This window comes from Carassius carassius, chromosome 37 (assembly GCF_963082965.1).
Source record: "Carassius carassius chromosome 37, fCarCar2.1, whole genome shotgun sequence".
Lineage (NCBI taxonomy): Eukaryota > Metazoa > Chordata > Actinopteri > Cypriniformes > Cyprinidae > Carassius > Carassius carassius.
Window position 1 is genome coordinate 28754004 of NC_081791.1, and position 24588 is coordinate 28778591.

At 38.1% G+C, this 24588-nt stretch overlaps 1 protein-coding gene across 2 annotated transcripts in view; it reads right to left on the minus strand.

The window, feature by feature from the left end:
• Nucleotides 1-18765, minus strand: part of LOC132118599 (broad substrate specificity ATP-binding cassette transporter ABCG2-like) — a 60075-nt gene extending 41310 nt beyond the window's left edge. Inside the window, exons 1-10 of one of the 2 annotated variants that reach the window (XM_059528551.1) lie at nucleotides 18314-18765; nucleotides 15978-16037; nucleotides 15158-15272; nucleotides 14720-14872; nucleotides 7491-7648; nucleotides 6643-6794; nucleotides 6458-6559; nucleotides 4541-4791; nucleotides 1458-1540; nucleotides 1136-1225 (exon numbers count right to left, since the gene is read on the minus strand). In XM_059528551.1, coding sequence (XP_059384534.1) covers nucleotides 1136-1225; nucleotides 1458-1540; nucleotides 4541-4791; nucleotides 6458-6559; nucleotides 6643-6794; nucleotides 7491-7648; nucleotides 14720-14872; nucleotides 15158-15272; nucleotides 15978-16037; nucleotides 18314-18513 — 1364 coding nt within the window. In that variant the 5' untranslated portion in view covers nucleotides 18514-18765. The remainder of the gene's footprint in view (nucleotides 1-1135; nucleotides 1226-1457; nucleotides 1541-4540; nucleotides 4792-6457; nucleotides 6560-6642; nucleotides 6795-7490; nucleotides 7649-14719; nucleotides 14873-15157; nucleotides 15273-15977; nucleotides 16038-18313) is intronic. The other variant, XM_059528550.1, reaches the window with a different exon arrangement.
• Nucleotides 18766-24588: the final 5823 nt, after the last annotated feature.

Consider the following 24588-nt stretch of genomic DNA (forward strand, 5'->3'; position numbering starts at 1 on the left):
CCCTCTTTCCCTACCCCTTGAGGACCAATTAGCAATTGTTCTAATATTCGCAAACTAGTCTTAAACATTAGACACATATCTACATATTTGATCAGGTTTTCCCAAATTAGCAAGTTATACTTTTTTTAGTATTGAGCAATGATGAACCAATTTCTTATCAAGACTATTTAGAGATCATGTTATACAATGTTATACAAATACTCCAGTGGTTTCAGAGTAGTTACAGTATACTAGCTTGCAAACAAGTTTTTAAACAATAAGCGATATGAGAAATAATCATGGAATGCACATACATCAAAGTGGACTATGATGACATATCATTAATAAATCTAAAGTTTGACAGACTAAATTTGACCCGGTTATAGACCGTTAAATCTGAGCCTTAAATGAGAGTATGGAATCAGTCATAACACTGAGGTACTTATATTCACCTACAACTGGTGGATGGAAGATTATTGATATACAATGTGAAAGCAATGGGCCCAGAATAGAACCTTGGGGAACACCTGTGGATATACTTAGGGGGCTGACATATAATTCTGTATTCTGACATACTGTGAGCGACCTGACAAATATGATTCAAAACATCTGAGAGTCTCTAGAGAAAAATTAAAACCTAATAATTTAGACATAAGACTTCTGTGGTTTACAGGGTGGTCAAAAGCCTTCCCGAGGTCAACACTACCCCAACAATACCTCCTTTCTCTAATAGAAACTTAACTTTTTTCATTGAAATCACACCTTGTCATCACAGTTGAATAGTTTGCTCTAAAGCCAAACTGCATTGGATTTAAAGCAAATTAACTGGTTTTCAATTAATTAGTTAATTGATAGCTTATGTATATTTTACCCCCTACAGGAAGACTACAAACTACAGTGTTTGAGATGTAAATCACAACACTTTTAACATTTAGCAATTATAAATCTACAATAAACAATATATTTCATTGTACTGTTGTACATTCAGTCCTGACACAGATGTCCAAGAACCATTAATGAAACCAAACACAATGAAAGCCATTCAAAAACTCTAGTGAGTTAGTGAGTGAGTGAGTGTGTGTGTGTGTGTGTGTGTGTGTGTGTGTGTGTGTGTGTGTGTGTGTGTGTGTGTGTGTGTGTGTGTGTGTTCACTCACACAAACAGTTTCCTCTCAGTGATGAAGAGTTCAGCCGAGGAAACAGAACTGAAGCACTGATTGGTGGTGATGAAAAAGAGTGCGCCCATCCTGAAACAAACACACACACACACACACACACACACTACTGTTAATGGAAAACCACTGGAAGTTTTTCAAAACATATGAAACACTCAAAGTTGCAACACAGTATTATTCAGTAATTTTATTAGAAAACACCAGGCTGAAAAGACAGGTTCATCAGACCTGTACATCAAATCACTTCTGATTCAAGCAGAAATGATTCATCTGACATAAAAACTGGATGAACATGTTTCCAAACCTGTTCTGAATGCCGCTCGAATTCTCCTCTACTCCAAAAAATATGGCCCCAACAACCAGAGCCAGGAAAATCATCACTCCAATCTGGAGAAACAAGACTCAGATTAATATAGAAATATCCGCTACAATGTAAAACTTTCTTTTAACATTTAATTATATATAAATCTGTATATTTTACAAATCAAAAGATATTATACAGATATTATATATATTATACAAATATTTTGCTTTGATACATGAATTTAAAAATACATGAATAAACTGCATCAAATTGCAATTTTTTAGTGTTGCTTACATTAATATCATCAGAAAATTAATCTCAAATATATTGTGAATATTCAATAAATCGAACAGAATTCATATCAATCTATGACTAGAGTTGTCGAAAATCGAATAATTAATAAAATTATTGTGTAAATAATATTCTTAAAAAGAATAAATATTTTATATTCATCTATATGAGTTATCATATTTCAATAAAACACAAAAAAAACGTTTACTTGAAATAAAATATTTTGTAAAAATTATCTTATTTTATTTCAGCTAGTTGCCACGGAAACATCTAATTTTCATTTTGTTTTACTTGATGTACAATAATAACTACTACTAAAAATGTAATATAAATAATTATAGACATTTAAATAACAGAACAAAAAAATACATGACAAAAACATAAAAATTATGAAAACGTCTCGGGTTAGTTGCGTAACCCATGTTCTCTGTATAGGGAATGAGACGCTAGCTATGATGTAATGGAAACAATATACCACACACCAACCTATGCGCTGCTACATCTGGCTCAAAACAAAATAGGCCAGGCTAAATCCTAACTTGGGAACCTAGGCTAAAACCTACGGCCTGGGTGGTAAAAATAATTTAACAAGCCCTGGAGCAAACTCCATGCATGACTCAGTCATAGAGAGAGCCTGCAAATCAGCATCGTGCTTGATAGAGGCCATGCCAACAGAAGGATCACTTTATGCTAAATTCACTCTACAGGATTTTAAACCAGATTTGCAAATTTGCAAATGATCTTGCTGACAGGTTGGGCATCAGGGGAAAATCAGCAGGTGATCGACGCTCTGCAATATTTATGTATGAAATACACAACGACATATCAAAGAGGCTCACTGACGCATTCCCAACATTTTGCCGACGGCAAACAAATATCTAGAATGCCAAATATCTGGACCGGTCGGCTGACTTGTGCACAAGTGTCGTGACAAGCTAAAGCCACTGAAAGAGCAAGACATTGATTGAGTTTACTGGAAGAAAAACTATAGCAGCAACATGACTTCAAGAAAAGTTTGGACAATAAATGGAGCAAAAATTTTAATCGAGCAAACAGCTTGCAGCACTCATTTCTTCCCGACATCCATTTTTGAATAAACAACTCCTGTTTCATGTGTTGTTTCTTGTCATTCCAGTTCCAACTCTCGCGTGTGTTTTCGTGACAAAACATGGTTTGCAGGGTCGTCAATCTTCCTTCAAAGACCGCATGCCAGCCAGTCAAGGAGGCATCCATTGTAATCATTTGGCGATGACAAACCACGCCCCATCCTGACTCCCTGCCCCAAACTCCTTGACTCTCTCGGTAGGTGGAGGGCCAGGCACGAGGAGCGAAATCCTTTAAGCTTCTTAAAGAAACCACAGAAACTGCCTCATATGAAACAGCCCTAGGTACAGTACAGGAGAAAGTGCTGCCATGAGACCCAGGAACCTGTGACATGTAATTATAGATTAAACTCTTTTACACCAGAGACTTGAGCAGGAACCAAACGGGCCTGCATCGAGACAGAATCAAGCTGGACGCCCAATGAAATGCCGAGAAGGAGTGAGAACACTATTCTGAATGCCCCAGCCTACGGCCAAGAGAACCAAAGGTGGTGAAGAAGAATGTCCCTGTGACGACACACCAACCCCACAGACCACTGGCTAAACTTATAATGCATATGACACGCAAACTTGGAAACACTTCAGGAGTCTTGAAGTCATCACCTGATAGGTTGAATTGTAGAGTATTTCTGGAAGTGTGTTGCATTCTTTAATGTTCCACCTGGAAACAAATATGCCATTGCTCCAAAACCCATCATAGAAGAAGAAAGCAGTCATGCTGGGACTTTCAAAAGTATGTGCCAAGGGTTTTACACACCAGTCTGTTATTGTGGGGATATTTACACACCACTAAACATGAGGAGACACATAATGAAACATGACTGGTGGTATAACCTGTCAGATATTTGGTCTCTTGGGTGGTCCTTGGCCCTCCTGCCATCAGTCTGAAGGTCTGGGTACACAAGATTAGGGTGAGACAGTTGCCCAGGTAGTTGAGCACACGGATGCCCTGGAGCCTGAGTGGGTCCAGAGCAGTATCCATGTATTTTGTGGACACCCATGGAGCCGAAGCCAAACCAAAAGGTTGGAACCCAATATTGGGACGCCTTTGCCTTTGCCAAACCTGATCTGCCTCCTGTGTCACTCAACAACCTGAATATAAAAATAAGCTTCAGGTCTTCTTATCCAAGCACTTCAGAGAAAGAGGGAGGCTCGTCTGCTCACTCTACATAGCCTTGAGCTCAACATCCGAAACCCAGGTCATGGATTCACAAAAGGCCTCAGCAGCCGATGAATCGGTAATCAGCGGTAAATCTCCAAAACATGCGCAAAATATGATTTTCGCAGCTTATCAGTAAACAATGGCTCTGTGCAGTAAATGCTGATCCATACATTGCCCCCCGTATCGAACCGTGACAACGCTGTGTCGTATCAAACTGAACCTTGAATTTTGTGAACCGTTACACCCCTAAATAAAATATTCTTTTTAATTTCAGTTGCCAAGGCAACATTTCCCATTTTCATTTAGTTTGAGTTGGTGGACAAAAATAAGAAGCTAAAAATGAAATTCAAAATAATTATAAAAACTACTAGTATCTCAATGTTTCTAAAATAACATTATGTTGTGTGTTGTTAAATTATTACAATATTACCTCAAAACCACAAAGGGACTTTAGTTAAACATTTCTGCTCAAAGACCAATAGAAAAATTTGTGAAAGCCTGATGTAGATGCAGGTGCTGGGTCTTACCTGAGCGAATGAGGTCTGTGGGTTCAACATGAGGTTCTTGAAGGTTCTTTTGAGAACCCAGTTGAACTGGTGGCAGAAGGATGTTCTGTAGGTGATGGTTCTGGATTTGGGTTGTTTGCTGTAGTTCTGTCCCTGAACAATTCGCTCTAACTCACTTTTAGTCAGTTTGTAATTGGCACTGTTCTTGTATTCTTCCACCAATCGGTCCTCGATGCCCTTCAGAGATGAACTCAGCTGCTCCTCGTCCAGTTCTGACACACACAAACACACAAACACAAACCACTAACATACCCATCTCAGTCAGTGATGATATCACTAGCTAAAATTAACTAAAACTATTAAACATTCCTATTTAAGCTGAACTAAATTCTGAAAGTTAGATGATAACTTCTAAAACTATTTAAAACTCTAACTGTAAGTTTCAGTCATAGATGTTAACAAAAAACAAAAACGTAAAGGTACATCTCTTTTCAATTTTAAAACGTCATGACTATATTAAGTCACATTTACAATGTCTGGAGTTATGCCCATGAAATAATTGATAGATATTTCATTTGTACGGATATAATCCCACCAATGTAACAAACGTTGATAGCTGCAAATTGACCTTTATATTGAGAAAACAATTAGAGGTGCTGATCATATAATTAGAATATCATCAAAAAGTTGATTTATTTCATTAATTCCATTCAAAAAGTGACACTTGCATATTATATTTATTCATTACACACAGACTGATACATTTAAAATGTTTATTTATTTTAATTTTGATGATTATAACTGACAACTAGGGAAAATACCAAATTCAGTATCTCAGAAAATTAGAATATTACTTAAGTCCAATACAAAGACTCAATACTTAGTTGGGGCTCCTTTTGCCTGAATTACTGCAGCAATGCTCCATAAAGTTGGTCAGCAGCAGGAAGCATGAAGTGCTCTAAAACTTCCTGGTATACGGCTGTGTTGACCTTGGACTTCAGAAAACACAGTGGACCAACACCAGTAGATGACATGGCACCCCAAACCATCACTGACTGTGGAAACTTTACACTGGACCTCAAGCAACATGGATTCTGTGCCTCTCCTCTCTTCCTCCAGATTCTGGGACCCTGATTTCCAAAGGAAATGCTACATTTACTTTCATCAGAGAACATAACTTTGAACGACTCAGCAGCAGTCCAGTCCTTTTTGTCTGAGATATGCTTCTGAGGCTGTCTGTTGTTCCAGAGTGGCTTGACACAAGGAATGCGACAGCTGAAACCCATGTCTTGCATACGTCTGTGTGTAGTGGTTCTTGAAGCACTGACTCCAGCTGCAGTCCACTCTTTGTGAATCTCCCCCACATTTTTTAATGGGTTTTGTTTCACAATCCTCTCCAGGGTGTGGTTATCCCTATTGCTTGTACACTTTTTTCTACCACATCTTTTCCTTCCCTTCGCCTCTCTATTAATGTGCTTGGACACAGAGCTCTGTAAACAGCCAGCCTCTTTTGCAATGACCTTTTGTGTCTTTTGTGTCCCTCCTTGTGCAAGGTGTCAATGGTCGTCTTTAGGACAACTGTCAAGTCAGCAGTCTTCCCCATGATTGTGTAGCCTACAGAACTAGACTGAGAGAACATTTAAAGGCTTTGCCGGTGTTTTGAGTTAATTAGCTGATTAGACTGTGGCACCAGGTGTCTTCAATATTGAACCTTCTCACAATATTATAGTTTTCTGAAACAGAATTTGGGATTCTCCTTAGTTGTCAGTTATAAACATCAAAATTAAAAGAAATAAACATTTCAAATATATCAGTCTGTGTGTAATGAATCAATATAATATACAAGTTTCACTTTTTGAATGGAATTAGTGAAATACATTGTTGATGATATTCTAATTATATGACCCGCACCTGTATATAAAAAAGAAACTGCTGTACCCTCACTGTTGTTTAACATGTTGAGAGCGACGGCGGTGGATTCTCCATTGATGACATCCAGGAAGAAATCAGCAGGGTTGTTATGAGGTTCACAGATGTATCCTGACACACACACACACACACACACAGACACACATCAGTATCAGGACCTGACTGTTCATGTGTGTATGTGTGTGTTTTCATACCGATATGGCTGAAGTAATCCAGGGCATCTTGAGCCGGGCCGTGATACACCAGTCTTCCTCCCACCAGCAGTGTGAGGCTGTCGAACAGCCGGTAGATGGAGTACCGCGGCTGATGGATGGACAGGATGATGGTGCGACCACTGTTCGCCATTCTGAACAAACACACAGGTTAAACACACAGGACAGTTAAAACACAGAATGGTGCAGTGCTGTAGGTAAATCTTACAACAATGTCAGTGTCATTTTTCATCCCAAAAGCTTTTTTTCATAATTTCTGAGTACATATATATATATTTAGATTTGCCCTAATGTGATATTTTTATTATTGAACAAATATATATATATATACAAATATACATATTAAATAACATGTATTGTAAAATACATTATTATATATATATTATATATTATATATATTTAATAATTTATCTTTGGTTTTTCAGTTTGGTTTGCATTTTGAGTATAACTTTTGTCTGCTTCTGGACTTAATTTTACATTAATAATACATTTATTATAAAATATGAGATATATTATATATATATTATATTTTACATTTATATATAAACTGTATGTAAAATAAAATATAGTTTTCTCCACTGTGATATTTTCATTATCTGGCACAAAAGTTCAACAGAATAATATATAATTATTAGTATATTTATCAAATCACAAAGAAAATTGTGAGGAGCCGCTGCAAATAACTAACTATCATATAATTTTGTTAAAATAAATGTAGCTGAAAAAATATATAATTCATAATACTATATAAGTTAGGTCTGTGCATATAATTTAAACATTAACATTAAATTATAGTTGTTTTACATTCAGACATTTTTGTACAAACTCACTTCTTGAGCAGCATGAGGACGGAGTTAGCTGTACTGGCATCCAAGCCAGTAGTTGGTTCATCCAGGAAAAGCACCGGCGGATCAATGATCAGCTCCATGCCGATGTTTGTCCTCTTCCTCTCTCCACCTGAAACACCACGAATCAGCTGCGTGCCCACCTGTACAACCAGCCAATCAGAGCAGACGTCAATTCAAGTCCTGCCCTCTAAACCCAATAATGAACTACAATACTGGCTTTGACAAATTAATCATGATTCCCATTAGTAGATCACACAGATCAAATTCATCAATCTCAGATTAAATGCTTTTATAGGGGCTCTGTAGCACACAATGTTTCTCCTAAAGTCACCAAAATTCATACACCTGTAGATCTCATCAGCCAAGCGACTTTCGTGCTGACAGTCAATGCCCTGCCCCACAGGAAGTCGGCCATGTTGGATTTTTTGAAAAATGCATTCAGTGCAATTTGACGTACTCATCCTAGAGTTTTCATCCGATCAACACCAAACTTGGTCAACTTTTCTTACGACACTGAGGATGCTAAATTGCAAAAGGATTTCTGATATCTCGAATGGTTTAGCCATGGTGAGGTTATGAATTTATGGTGAAAAAAGGAAACAGGAACTGTGTTATAGCGTCAGTGTGACGAGTGGGGCGGGGCCGAGAGCCGTGGGAACGGAGCGAGGCCAGTGGAGTGATTCGGAAATGAGCGACACCTGCTCCACTCACCGGTCTCGAGTCCCACGGAGGAGAAGACAGCAGATAAAAATCACAGCACAATACATTTTTCATACTAGTCAATATTTTGACGATAAATTTTGAATATTTATGTCTTTCTATTTTAAAACCAGATATTTGCTCTGTGGTGAAAGTTGTAGAAACCAGACTGTGGTTTTAAACTTTTCTTATGATCAGAACACGACAAAAACTTCACGCTTTTAAATTCTTTAATCTTTTCTAGTGATTTTTCATTAACAAAATAAATATCTTGATAGAAAAATGTATGTCTTAGTTTCTGCATGTTCTAACAAGTGAAATCATGTAACAGGTTTGTGTTGATCTTCAGCACAATTTGCATTGCTCTTCCATAGTAGCATACAATACATTTAGATCATGATAACCACAGTTAAAAACACACATATAGCACCTCAATACCATGGTAAAAATTTAACTACATTGTTTCTGGGTATCTGTATGAAAACAGTAGTCTAAATACATTTAGTATAAATGCAAAAAAAATTAAAATTAAAATTAAAAAAAAAAAAAAAAAGATTCAACTTTATTGTCACTGCAAATGTAAGGTACAAGGCAACGAAATGCAGTTAGCATCTAACCAGAAGTGCAATAAGCAGTAAGTACAGAATATACAAGGTCTACAATATGTGCACTACATATACAGATAAGTATTATGGACATAATTTACAGCTTTTAAATACTATCAGCATGATATACGGATAGGTTTACTATGAACATACTATACAGATGGATTATGTAAAAGTGTATGTAGACTATAAGCAGAACTATGAACATATGAATATAATTTACACTATTGCAATGGGCAGTAAAGTACATAAAAAAATATTACAGTGTACAAGTGGATTACTAAGTGTTCTGGATGAACAGACAGTAGTGCAAGTAATAACAAGTTTACTATTTTATTCTTGTTGTAAATAAATAAATCAGTCAGATGTAGTGATGAAGAGGGGTGAGGAGTCTGTGTGTATGGTGTGGGGGGTGTCAGAGGGCAGAGTTAAGCAAGGAGACAGCTGTGGGGAAAAAGCTGTTTCTGGATCTGCTGGTCCTTGTCCGGAGGCTCCTGAAGCGCCTCCCAGAGGGCAGGAGGTTAAACAGTCCATGGTCAGAGTGAGAGGAGTCCTTAAGAATGCTGCGAGCTCGATGTAGACAGCGTTTCCGCTGGATGTCCTCAATAGCAGGAAGTGGTGTCCCTGTGATGCGTTGGGCAGTTTTTGCCACCTTCTGCAGTGCTTTGCGGTCAGCCACTGAGCAGTTCCCATACCAGACTGTGATGCAACTGGTCAGGATGCTCTCGATCACACACCAGTAAAAGTTCACCACTATGGCTGAAGGCAGCTGGTTCTTCTTCAGTGTCCTGAGGAAGAAGAGGCACTGGTAAGCCTTCTTGTCCAGTCTTGAGGTGTTTGTGGTACAGGACAGTTCCTCCGAGATGGTGGTTCCCAGGAACTTGAAGCTGGAGACACGTTCAACAACCATCCCGTTAATGTGGATGGGGACATGCATGCTTCCTTTCTTCTTCCTGAAGTCCACAATGAGCTCCTTTGTCTTATTAGTGTTAAGGAGCAGGTTATTGTCAGCACACCATGTGGCCAGGTGCTGTACCTCTTCCCTGTAGACAGTCTCATTATTGTCACTGATGAGGCCAATCTCTGTGGTGTTGTCTGCAAACTTAATGATGGAGTTGGATCCATGAACAGGCTTGCAGTTGTGGGTGTAAAGGGAGTAAAGGAATGGGCTCAGCACACAGCCCTGTGGTACGCCGGTGTTAAGTGTGATGGTGGTGGAGTGGTTGTGGCCTGACCTAACATGCTGAGGCCTGTTGGTCAGAAAGTCTTTAATCCAGTTGCAGAAGGAGGTGTTAATGTCCAGGTCTCCAGGTTTTGTGGTCAGATTGGAGGGAATGACGGTGTTAAATGCTGAACTTAAGTCAACAAACAACATCCTAACATATGTGTTGTTATGGTCCAGGTGTGTGAGTGCAGAGTGCAGCACTGTGCATACTGCATCCTCTGTGCTCCTATTTCTGGGCCATCTGATCCGGCTCAATGCAGTGTGGACATCTGTGGAGGTGAGTTTGAGGGGTTGGTGGTCTGCTGAGGGTGTGATTTTGGTGGCCGTCTCCTTGCTGTCACTGTTGAAGGAAGGAGACGTCTGTGACCGTTGGAGTGGAGTTGCTTGACTTGTAGTCACTGATGATCTGGATGCCCTGCCATATGCATCCGGGGGTCAGAGATTGAAAAGTGTTCCTCTACCTTCAGCTTGTAGCAGTACTTGGCCTTTTTGATGCCCCTTTTCAGGTTAGCCCTGGATTTACTGTAGGCCTGAGCGTCATCTGACCTGGAAGCAGTGTTGCAGGCTTTCAGCAGAAGTCGCACCTATTTGTTCATCCATGACTTCTGATTAGGGTATGTAATTATCTGTTTTTCTGTTGTAACACTGTCAGTGGTGGAGTTGATGTGATTCAGTACAGAGGAGGTGTAGATATCAATGTCCGTGTGAGAGCCACAGGCAGCCTGAGAAGCAAACATAGTCCAGTCAGTGTGTTGAAACCTGTCCTGAAGTAAAGAGTCTGCTCCAGTTGGCCACACTTTGATGGTCCTCACTGATTGCTTTACATGGTTGATGAGGGGTGAATAGTTAAGGGTGAGAAACAAATAAAGGTGATCAGACTGTCCGAGGTGGGGAGGGGGGTCACGATGTAAGCTCCATTAATGTTTGTGTAAACATGATCCAAAGTTTTGTCTCCTCTGGTGTTCGAGGAAACATGCTGATGGAATTTGGGGAGCACTGTCTTTAATTTGCAGTGATTCAAATCACCCGCAACAATAAAAGCAGCCTCCGGGTGTGCAGTCTTTTATTTACTAATAGCTGCATGAAGTTCGTTCAAAGCAAGCTTGGCATTAGCATCCGGTGGAATATAGACTGCGGTTATTATGGTGGAAGTGAACTCCTGCGGTAGATAAAAAGGTCTACATTTAACCATGAGAAACTCTAGGGTAGCTGAGCAGTGTCTCCCAACAATGAAAGTGTTCATACACCAAGCTTTGTTGACATAAATGCACAATCCACCACCTCTTGACTTGCCGGAGTCATTTGCCGTTCTATCTGCCTGGAACGTGTAGCGTTCGGCTAACTCATACATTTTGTTCACCAGTGACAGCACATTAGCAAGGAAAATGCTGGGTAAAGAGAGCCGTATATATATATGTATATTGCAATCATATTCCATTTATTTTAGATTGGCTGTATCGTTATGCACAGTGTTTCTCTTGTTTGTCAGCACTGTTTCAGCTAGCATTAAAGGAACAATCCACTATTTTTGAAAATAGGCTAATTCTCAAACTCCCCTAGAGTTAAACAGTTGAGTTATACCATTTTCAAATCCATTCAGCCTATCTCCAGCTCTGGATTTCGTACTTTAGCTGTAGCTTAGCATACAGGCGCTGGTCATATAATTAGAATATCATCAAAAAGTTGATTTATTTCACTAATTCCATTCAAGAAGTGAAAATTGTATATTATATTCATTCATTACACATAGACTGATATATTTCAAATGTTCATTTCTTTTCATTTTGATGATTATAACTGACAACTAAGGAAAATCCCAAATTCAATATCTCAGAAAATTTGAATATTACTTAAGACCAATTCAGAGAAATGATTTTTAGAAGTCTTGGCCAATTGATAAGTATGAACATGAAAAGTATGAGCACGTACAACACTCAGTACTTAGTTGGGGCTCCTTTTGCCTGAATTACTGCAGCAATGCGGCGTGGCATGGAGTCGATCAGTCTGTGGCACTGCTCAGGTGTTATGAGAGCCCAGTTTGCTCTGATAGTGGCCTTCAGCTCTTCTGCATTGTCGGCTCTGGCATATCACATCTTCCTCTTCACAATACTCCATAGATTTTCTATGGGGTTATCGTAAGGCAAGTTTTTTGGCCAATTAAGAATAGGGATACCATGGTCCTTAAACCAGCTACTGGTAGCTTTGAAGTGAAGTGAAGTGAAAGTGACATTCAGCCAAGTATGGTGACCCATACTCAGAATTTGTGCTCTGCATTTAACCCATCCAAAGTGCACACACACAGAGCAGTGAACACACGCACACACACTGTGAGCACACACCCGGAGCAGTGGGCAGCCATTTATGCTGCGGCGCCCGGGGAGCAGTTGGGGGTTCGATGCCTTGCTCAAGGGCACCTAAGTCCTGGTATTGAAGGTGGAGAGAGCACTGTACATGGTGTTTGGCACTGTGTCCAGGTGCCAAGTCCTGTTGGAAAATGAAATCTGCATCTCAATAAAGTTGGTCAGCAGCAGGAAGCATGAAGTGCTCTAAAACTAAAACCTGGTATACGGCTGCATTGACCTTGGACCCCAGAAAACACAGTGGACCAACACCAGCAGATGACATGACACGTAAATCATCACTGACTGTGGAAACTTTACACTGGATCTCAAGCAATGTGGATTGTGTGCCTCTCCTCTCTTCCTCCAGATTCTGGGACCCTGATTTCCAAATGAAATGCTACATTTACTTTCATCAGATAACATAACTTTGGACCACTCAGCAGCAGTCCAGTCCTTTTTGTCTGAGATACGCTTCTGAGGCTGTCTGTTGTTCCAGAGTGGCTTGACACAAGGAATGCGACAGCTGAAACCCATGTCTTGCATACCCCTGTGTGTAGTGGTTCTTGAAGCACTGACTCCAGCTGCAGTCCACTCTTTGTGAATCTCCCCCACATTTTTGAATGGGTTTTGTTTCACAATCCTCTCCATGTTTATCCCTATTGCTTGTACACTTTTTTCTACCACATTTTTTCCTTCCCTTCACCTCTCTATTAAAAGTTTTTTTCTCACTTTATATCAGTTAGAATGACCAATAAATTAATAGAATAAGATGATCTATAACTGTACTTTAAATATAGTTTTATAAATCTAGCATCAGATTCAGTTCTAGCAGGTCACGTTAGTCAAGCTCGCATCAGCTGCCTCTCAGCTGATCTACGTCGGCCTATAGGGATGCGACACTTATCACAGCACTCACATATAAGGTACTTCAGTATTATCGCCAGCTTCAATAGCTAATTAAATAGCTAATTAAATGGCAAATTTGGCAGGCAAAACATCATCATCACTAGAAATTGGGAATTTAGAAAGTGGAATTAGTTTCCCACAGCTTCAAAGCTGCATGTTTTACACTCTTGAACGTCTTCACAAGCTACTTTCCTTTTAATGCGCTGTTATTGGCAACATGTGTGTTCCTAAGGCTATCCGCATTGCTTAAGCTCATTTAGTTGGAAATGTGCAGAAGCATAATTAGATAGTGAAATTGCTACCTATCAGATATTGCTTCTAGCATGATATTAATAAGGTGTGAAGCTTAATTAATGTACACTTACCCCAACCCTAAACCTACCCTTACAGTAGGATAAATACAGTGTTGGTAGCTGTGATGAATGGAATGGGGCCGAGAGCTTTGGGAACGGAGCGAGGCCGGTGGAGTAAGTGATAATGCACGATACCTGCTCCAGAAGGATCTCCAGATGGATAAAAGGAGTAGTGACGACAGTGCAAGACGAGAGAGGACCAGGCCTGTTATTGGTAGCACACTTGTTCCTAAGCTATCTAGTTGTTATTGAGAACATGTTGCTGTTGCTGAAGCTTTTCAGGTTTGGCAACATACTCATTAGGTCATCTGGTTAAGAGCTACGTGCTTGTGGCTATGGCTTATGCGGGTTTTGGCAACATTCTTGTTTCAATGGGTCAGGGCTACATGCTTGTTGCTTAAGGCTTGAGATTTTCGCTGTCATTTTGTGTCCGTGATATGGCATATGGTTTTGATTTGGGGGATTATTACTGCTATCCATACTCTTATCCAGGGAGTTCTAGCCCAGAACAGAACCATACTGCCAATCCAAACTGAATGTTAATTGTCAGTCATCTTTGACGATAGTGGTCCTGACAGAATATATATTATAAATTATATATATATTACAAATGCTTATAAATCATTCAAATCATATAAAATATCTATCACATATATATATATATATATACTTCCCTTTCTCTCTCTGTGTGCGTGTCTGTTTCACACACTTGCTGTTCAAGAGTAACCCTTTCATTGCTGTAGCTCAACACCCAGACTGCTAGAGGGTTACATGCATGCGTTTTCCTGATGCCCCCGGGGCTTGGGCCCGTCATCGCTGCGTGCAGCTTTTTTTTTTTTTTTCCACTATGTTTTTATTTAGATACACTTTTGGAGAGGATAAAACACTCAAAAAGTATTCAGACAAAACTAAATCTAAACTAAAAATGAGACTAGATAGTCTTTATTGAATTCCCAGTGTTTCTTAGAATGTAAATTTTTTGGGGAATAATTATTACTTATCAGTTCATAAACAAACAACATGGCAATAGTTGTTAGCTGCACATGGAGTCTGTGGGATGAATGTGTGTTTGGTTTGTTACCCGTGAATCGGCCACTTTGCTCAATCCCAGCTCCTGAATGAGTCTCTCAACCTTCTCATCTTTTTCTCGCTGACGAATCGACTTCGGGAGCCTTAAAGCTGCTGAGAAACGCAGATTCTCACGAACCGTCAGTGTTCCCATGACCACGTCATCCTGCAAAAAACACAAAACACACAGTCCAGCTCTTCTAATCTTAGTCAGCAATCCCACAATTCCCTTAGTCGTAATACATATTTGACAAAATAACGAGTCGATCTTTCTGTTTTAACTGCTTAAGTTTTTAGAGTCAAACATGACGTCTAATGTGTAAGTTCAGCATTTGTGCTCCAGACGTGAGGAGAAAATGCTGCTACTGACTGTTTACTAAGTGATCAGAAGAAAGGAAATGTAGTAACTGTGTGTGTGTGTGTGTGGGGGGGGGGGGGGGGGGGTTTATACCTGCACTACGTATCCAGACAGACATTTGAAGTTTGGAGGCTGTGGAGCTCCGTCTATAAGAACCTCTCCAGAAAGACCAGCAGGATCCTTACGAGCGGCCAGAACGTCCAGAAACCTGCAGTAAAACACAGACATTATACAAAACATTTTTTTTTTTTTAAATTACACTCAATATTTATTATATTATAGTATTCTAATATTATTCTAAATATTGTACTATTATAATAATCATATTAATTAAATAATATTTACTATTTTAAATACATTTATTTTATTTTAAATTAATTTAATTTAAATTAATTTGTATTAAATGTATTTTTTATTTTAAATGCATTACATCAATGAATAAAATATACATAATATTTAAAAATCGACATAAAAATACACAAATAATAATAATAATTATTATTTTACATTCTAAATGTATAAAATACAATTTATCAATGAATAATAATTATTGTTTTTATAAAAAAAACATTTATTTTAAATAACTAAAATTAATTCAAATTACTTCATGTGTGCACTTCTGAAAGTAAAATCAATAAAGAACAATTTGAAAAGTACATTGTTAGAATATTTATATTAATAAAATATTTTAAAAACTTCACATCAGTATATTGTTCCAAAGTTGTCCAGTTGCCAGATAACAAAGTAGAACAAATAAGTACATACAAAACATAAATAAGTCAGCATATTATAATAAAAAATGAATGGTATGAATAGGAATACAACTTTATTATTATCATTTTTATATTTTAAATATATTAAATTAATTAATTAATCATTAAAAATAATCATGTGTGTTATGTTCGGCTCTTACGATGATTTCCCGCTCCCAGTCGCTCCTAATATTGCATTCAGTCCCGGCCTCATGATACCACTAGACAAAATAACACAGAATTACATCATAATTATAATCGCCACGTTTTATTACCATCGCATGGTCACATAAATCACAGCCAAACACACAGGATTCTGGATGATACCGGATGAGCCTCATTCTTTTTGCAAGACATTTTTCATGTGCGTGACTACAGGACAAAACAACAGCAGCAACAGATGCTGTCTGAACATATCAAGTGCTCACGTTTACATACTAACATACTAATGCAAGGTGACATCATTCATATTCATGAGATGAGGGGCCGATCATCTGCGCTCATGTGTCAGACTGATACAGATAAAATAATTACACAAGTTGGGACGAGGAAATAAACCAGCTGAGCGCACATGGACAATCATGGGTTAATAAATAAAACTCACCTGACAACCTCAGGTGAAGAGCACACAAACACTGTATAAGGGTCATGAGCTATACTTTATCTACAATTATTTTAAACAACATTAAAAACATATATAACATTTAGTTTATTATATTATGTCATTTTATATTCGATTTAAGCATGTATTATATGAATAAAATTATATATGTTGATAAATTACATATTTATTAGCAAAATATTTGAATGTAATATTATTTAATTACCATCACAGTCATGCCCTTATAAAATATTTAAATAAAATGTACTTAAATTTTAAAAAATATTATATTTGATAAATAAAGCCCTAAAAAAAATCAAACATTTCTCATTTTCATGTAGTTTTACTTTATGTACTAAAATTGAAATAAAACTGAAATAAAAATGAATAAAAACTAGGCAGACATATTCACATAATTGACAAAAACACAACAAAATCACAAAAGCTTTAATTCAAATTAAAATGAAACCAGAAAACTAAAATAAAAACAAATTCAAAAATATTAACAAAAACTAGAGATGCACTGACCCTGTTTAAACCGCTCAAATGTCTGATTTAGGCATGTGTGCATGTGTTGTGCAGTGACTGTCAATGAATATGTCATGTAACCAGGTTATGAAAGTGTAAACATGCACGTGTGTCTGAGTGTGTGTGTGCTTGTATAATAATGCATTAACATGCATGCAATGCTGAAGCGCGTGCAAACGTCTTTTTTTTTTTTAGGCAGGTCACAAGAGTTTGTTGAGACATCTCCATTCTTCCTCCAATCACAATACATGTTCACACTTATGCTCCCTGACCTACAACCTCACAAATATCACCTCTATTTCTTTCTTTATAGCAAATAATGAACATGAGCTTCATGCAGAGGCTAAATATGTGACTGTTCTTCTCGACTCCTTGTTTTAAGCGGGTAGAGTAGATGAAAGTCGAGGCAGAAAACATGTCTGAACATGAGATCTGATGCAGTCCTGCTGGTCACCCGACGAACACTAAAATAAACTACAGTTTTTAAAGGAACATGTTCAATCATAATAAACCCGATTCTATGACAACTACATTAATAATTACAGTCAAGATAAACCTGCAAAAGTCCTTTATAGAAAAAAGCATGAGTATTACTATAAAAACATTTTTTTTTAAAAATACATGAAAACATACCAAAAAAATAAAAAATAACATGCAAAACCAAGTTGTTTTAATTATTATTGAGACACTAAAGATATTAGAGTTTGTATTAATATTTATGTTATTATGCAGTACTATGTAATATTTTTTATTATTATTTAACTTTTATTTTATATTCTGTTTTTTTTTTCACTCTGTTAATATTAATTTTAGTTTAAGTTTTTTTTAAACAGGAATTTTGCTGTGCTTTTCTCATTTTAATTTTTTTTATATGCCATATAGTTTTTAACTCATATTTGTAATATTTAATAATGTACAAAAATAAGTTATACTTTATTAAAACGTAATTTTTATTCTTATTTTGAATTAGTTTTTACAATTTTTTTTATTCTGTGCATTTTTATTTTAGTTAAAGTTTTAGTAATTTTATTGTTGTGTTTTCGCCATTTATTAATTTTTTTATATGTCTGTAGTTTTTATTAATTTAGTTTTAGTTTGAGGTTTTTCAGTACATAAGTTAAAGATTTGAAACTAGCTGAAATAATGTTTCTTTTCTTTTTTTATATTGCATTTTATTTCAGTTAAAGATGATTTTATTTTAACTTACTGTTAATTTTGTTAACTGTATTAACATGCATACAAAAAATACATAAAATATGTAAAAAAACAAAACCTGTTCCACAGTACCACCATAGTACTGTTATACTAGGGTGCTTCCAGAAACATACTGTGATCAAACAGCATCAGATCTGACAGCACTAGACTCACTTGAGCTCGATGAGGATGTTCTTCTGCGTGACCTTCCTCTTGCACATAAAGCCGCTCTTCATCTTCACGCTGTAGTTGATGTTGTGGAAGCTCACGGTCGCTCCTCGTCTGGACGATGAGAAGGACATTCTGGTGGACACCGGTGCTCTGGACTCATTGTTGTTTAGATCTCCAGTCATCTGAACAGCCGTGTCTGCCATCACAACCCTGACGAACAGAATCTATTAGCTGTCAGACGACATGAACTCAGTAAACCATTACATCAGGACACACACAATCAGGTTCATCTGGAAGTTTCAGTCTGACTGCAGAATCTCAATACACCTGATCAACACAATCAAGATCAAACATAAACCGCTTCTGAACAGGTAAAAACGGTGTTGAAAAAAACTGGAGTAATTTATTGTAAATAATATATTGCATTTGAACCTTATTATAGTAAAGTAATAAATACATACATTTTATTTTAATTTAATTTAATTAATTTTTTATAGTAAAGTGCTTGGATTAATTTGTTGGTAATTCTATAGTTGCTATGGTAATATAAACAAATGACCCAACAGTGTACTGTTTTCTACAACTATAGAGTATTTTATATTACAATATACTACTGTAGTATAATACAGTATTACAGTTTATCACTTCACTACAGTATATGCTCTAGCATTCACTATCATATATATAACATATACCGTATAATAAACATTACTATAGTATGGTTTAAAAACACTATAGTTTATTTACTGTAAATTACTGTAGTATTTTTTAAATGTGCAGAATCACTACAAAAAAAAAAACACGCCAGTGAAAAAGAACAAATTTAATATTCAACATTCATCATAAAATTGGGTAAATATTGATTAATGGACTATATATTCATTTATAGTACACACTTTAGTGTTTTTGAACAATACTATAGGAAAGTGCATCATACTGTATATATTTAATATTTAGGACACTTTATTAGTGAATGCTAGAGCGTATACTGTAATGAACTGATAAAAGGTAATACTGTATTACAATTGGGTTTTTACTACAGTATTTTATTGTAGTATAATAGCTGTAAAAACAGTGCAGTATTGGGTAAAGTAATCTGGTTATATTACAATAGCAACTATAGAATTACCACAACAGATTAATTCAAGTACTTTACTATAGTATGGTTCAAAAGCACTATTGTATTTACTGTAAATGAGTAGTTTTGTTGCACGGCTGATCGAGAGAAGCTGTATTTCCACTCACCTGAAGCAGAGGCGATCTTCAGCGTGTGTGTGTGTGTGTGTGTGTGTGTGTGTGTGTGAGGTTTCAGAAACACACGAGGCGTGTCACACAATAACTGGAGTCACGCTTCAGCGTTTATTCATGTGAACATCAGTACATCTTGGCATTACCATCATTGTACCTCCAGCTTTTAGAGAGCTGACATGATCTCCCTTCATGGTAAAGAGTTATCATTTGAATTTATTAATAAAAGATGACAAATACATGATTCATAAGAATATTTCTTATAAAGTTTTCTCATCTAAAAGTCTTAGACAGGCAATTCTAATGTTGGGGAAAATATTTACGTTTTTTTATTTTTTATTAATTATGCAAAGATTAATTATGCAGCATTTATATAGTCTACATAAACATATCTAACAACAGACCAGGACTTTATTGGAAAAATTTAACTATTCACAAATTATTAAAACTGATCTTAAAACATTAAAATAATTCTAGTGATGTTGATCAGAGAAATGACATGAACCAAAGAATAAACCTTGCCATTTCTTAAACAGAACACAAAGTATGAAAGAAAAAGTATTAAATTATGGCTCAATAAAGTACAATAAAACCAGTGGGAAACAACGGTTTAAGATGTAAAATGTCCATCTTACTTTTCTTCTCAATACAATTAAGCAAGGATGTGGTGTGCCAGGTCTTCCAGAAGCAGAAAAGGAAAAAAGCAGCAGGCCCAGATTGTGTTACACCAGCCTGTCTGAAATCCTGTGCTGACCAGCTGGCCCCCATCTTCACAAAGATCTTCATCAGATCGCTGGAGCTGTGCGAAGTCCCTTTATGCTTCAAACGCTCCACCATCATCCCCATCCCAAAGAAATCCAAAATTACAGGAATAAATGACTACAGGCCTGTGGCTTTAACATCCGTAGTCATGAAGTCATTTGAAAGACAGGTGCTGGCCCACCTGAAGGACATCACTGGACCCTTGCTGGATCCTCTTCAGTTTGCCTACAGAGCAAACAGGCCTGTGGACGATGCAGTAAACATTGGACTGCATTATGTTCTGCAACACCTAGACAGACCGGGGACCTATGTGAGGATCCTGTTTGTGGACTTCAGCTCGGCTTTTAATACGATCATGCCAAACCTCCTCCTGCCCAAACTAACTCAGCTCTCCGTGCCCACCTCCGTCTGTCAGTGGATCAACAGCTTCCTGACAGACAGGCAGCAGCTAGTGAGGCTGGGGAAATACACATCCAGCACCCGTACAATCAGCACCGGAGCTCCCCAGGGCTGTGTTCTCTCCCCACTGCTCTTCTCCCTGTACACTAATGATTGCACACCTCTGTCAAGCTCCTGAAGTTTGCAGATGACACCACACTCATCGGCCTCATTCAGGACGGTGACGAGTCTGCTTACAGACAGGAGGTTAAAGAGCTGGCTGTCTGGTGCACTCTCAACAACCTGGAGCTTAACACGCTCAAAACAGTGGAGATGATCGTGGACTTCAAGAGAAACCCTCCTGCACTCCCCCCACTCACCATCATGAACAGCACTGTGACTGCAGTGGAGTCATTCAGGTTCCTGGGCACCACTATCTCTCAGGACCTGAAGTGGGACATTCACATTGACTCCATTGTGAAAAAGGCCCAGCAGAGGTTGTACTTCCTTCGCCAGCTGAGGAAGTTTAACCTGCCACAGGATCTGCTGAAACAGTTCTACTCCACCATCATCGAATCCATCCTCTGCACTTCAGTAACTGTCTGGTTCAGCTCAGCTTCTAAATCGGACCTCAGAAGACTACAGAGGGTAGTCCGGACTGCTGAGCGAATCATCGGTTCAACTCTCCCATCTATTCAAGAACTGTACTTATCCAGAGTGAGCAAAAGGGCTGTTAAAATCACTCTGGACCCCTCACATCCAGCACACTCCCTCTTTGAACTGTTGGCATCTGGTCGACGCTACACCTTCTCATTGAAACAGTTTTCTTTATTTTCATGACTATGAAAATTGTAGAGTCACACTGAAGGCATCAAGGGCTATTTGACCAAGAAGGAGAGTGATGGGGTGCTGCGCCAGATGACCTGGCCTCCACAGTCACCGGACCTGAACCCAATCCAGATGGTTTAGGGGTGAGCTGGACCACAGACAGAAGGCAAAAGGGCCAACAAGTGCTAAGCATCTCTCGGGGAACTCCTTCAAGACTGTTGGAAGACCATTTCAGGTGACTACCTCTTGAAGCTCATCAAGAGAATGCCAAGAGTGTGCAAAGCAGTAATTTATTTAATTATTTATTTATCTAACACACATACTTAGTGTACACTTACATTTTGCACATAATACACCTGTACATACATAACTGCTTTTTGTAATATACCTGCCATACAATTGTCAATTTGTATATTGTCATTCCTTATTTACTTATTTGTATTTTTTTCTTTTATAATGTGTTTTTTGTTCTGTCGCTGTCATTCTGTTGTACTGCGGAGCTTCTATCACGAAAACAAATTCCTCATATGTGTAAACATATCTGGCAATAAAGCTCATTCTGATTCTGATTACACAGCAATGGAAAAGAGATTTGAAACCATATGATGGTACAATGTCTCTCCTCTGCAGTCCTATATATAAATTCATTTAACTAGCTGGTTAGTCTGGTATTACTTTAATAAACACAAATTACATCATCTTGGCAAGCAACCGTGTGTCTCTCTCTCTGTGTTTCACATTAGAGCAAGTTTCAGTTCTGTCTCTTTATCTGTGGCCGCACACACACATAAGAGAGTCCCACCCACAAACAAGCACGAGGAAAAGAAAGAAACGAAACTAAACTGTTTGTAGAGTCCCTTTAACAGCGAGCTCCTTGTTCTCCATGCAAATGGCAGATGAACAGGACTCACGCGTGTGCTCCGTCTGCCTCCAGGACCTGCAGGAAACCAGCTTCCCTCGGTGTAAACAGAATTCCTCATATGAGACAGATCCAGAAGAATCTGAGGCTCCAGCTGCAGGTCTGGACGAAACCAGGGCTCCATTTGCAGATCTGAAAACATCCAAGTCTCCAGCCACAGATCCAGAAGAATACGATGCTCCTAGTGCAGATCTGGATGATTCCAGTGCTTCTGTATCAGATCCAGACAAATCTGTTGCTTGTGTTGCAGAGGCACTGGAGAGGACAGGACTTCAGACGGAGCAGGCTGATGATGTGGAGTGTGACTCTTGCAGTGATAGGAAAGAGAAAGCCATCAAAACATGTCTGGTGTGTTTGGCGTCTTACTGTGAAACTCACCTCAGGTTGCACAATGAACTGAATGTGGGGAAAGCACACTTACTGGTGGACGTCACTGGAGAACTCCAAAAAAAAGAATCTCTCGCCTTGGGCACCAAATAACCTAGAGCCAGCCCTGGGTTGTGTGGATATGTTTGAGAATAGCCAGTGGCAGTTTGGTTAACAAATGGTGATTTTGATGAGGGATTGTTGGTATGGACTTGGTTCCACTACCACAGAGTAGATGTTGCTCAAAAAAGACTTTGTAAACTCTTCCGAACAAAGACTTAATGATTGAAATCAATGAAAGACGATGACAATAAGAGAGACGATTGTTATTTTTGGCAATACACGTTTGAAGTTAGTCGATTGACTGGTTGGGTGAATTTGTTTGGAGAACAGCCAGCTGCAGTTTGATTCATAATCAGGAATTTGGTGAGAGATTGATGTTATGGATTGGATCCACTACTATAAAGCAGATGTTGCTCAAAAAAAAACTTTGCTTTTAAAGGGGACATATGATGCTTTTTTTTTTTTGAAGATCAATATTTTGTGTATTTGGTGTAACAGAATATGTTGACATGCTTTAATGTTCAAAAAACACATTATTTTTCAAATACTGTACATGATATTATTAGGTAGCCTACTCTATGTCCCGCCTCTCTCAAACGCATCGTTTTCTACAAAGTCGCTTCTTCTGACAAGCGCAGTCTGCTCTGATTGGCCAACTGACCCAGTGCATTGTGATTGGACGAACACCCCAAGCACTCGTCAGAAATATAACGCTGATTCAGAAGTGCCATATTATAGCGAAGTCGTAGCAAAGTCAGAATGACCTCCTCTCCTAGGTTCACGAAACGGTTTTCCATAAAATGCATCACTGTTCTGTTTTTAGTAATCTTAAAGATTCCTAAATGCATCTACTTTTAGAAGAACAAATAAAGTGCTTTTGTTTTCTCCTAGATCTCCCTGACATGACTGCTTCAACACTGTGTTACTGAAACCACGCCTTCTTTCTGTGTGCACACATTTGGGTGGCATTACGCTAATATTTCCACATAGTGATGTAGAGATGTGGGGGCGTGTTTAAACGAGGTGTTTTAGGAGAGCATGGACAAGTCTTTACTTTGATAAAGAATATCTCTTGATTTGAGACTTTAGTCTTTGCAACTTCGGTGTCTTTGGTCGGGTGAAACCACTTGATGCCATTAGTGTCGCAGAAAATGAACACAATTCACCCAAAATAAGAATAAGAACAAGAACAAACAGAACCCGACTCGAGCCACAGAGGAAGAAGGTGACAGGATCTTCACCGAACTGCTCAGCTTTATACAGAGAAGCCACAAAGATATGATTACGCTGGTCCAAAGTCAGATGACCACAGAGTTGAACCGGATTCAGGGACATTTGGAGGGTCTGGAAAAGGAGATCTCAAAGTTGAAGAGAAAGCAGTCCGAGGTGGAGCAGCTTTCACATACTGATGATCACATCTATTTTCTCCAGGTAAAAGCACCACCAGAACTCAAAACACACCAAGAAATTATTTTAATAAATGCATTATTACAATCTTGAAACAAAGCTTGCATTATTTATGATCGACAAATTGTATCATCAAAGTCTTTCAGCTAATGTTGATGTAGTGACTCACGCTTAGGGCTTTTTATCAGACGGTTGGTTATTTAATCCCATCACAGAGCAAACCATTTACTACACTACACTTTAGTTAAAAAGTGGCTACCAAAATAACTTATTCTTAATCTGTTGTAGATCGCTTCTTTCCTCTCCT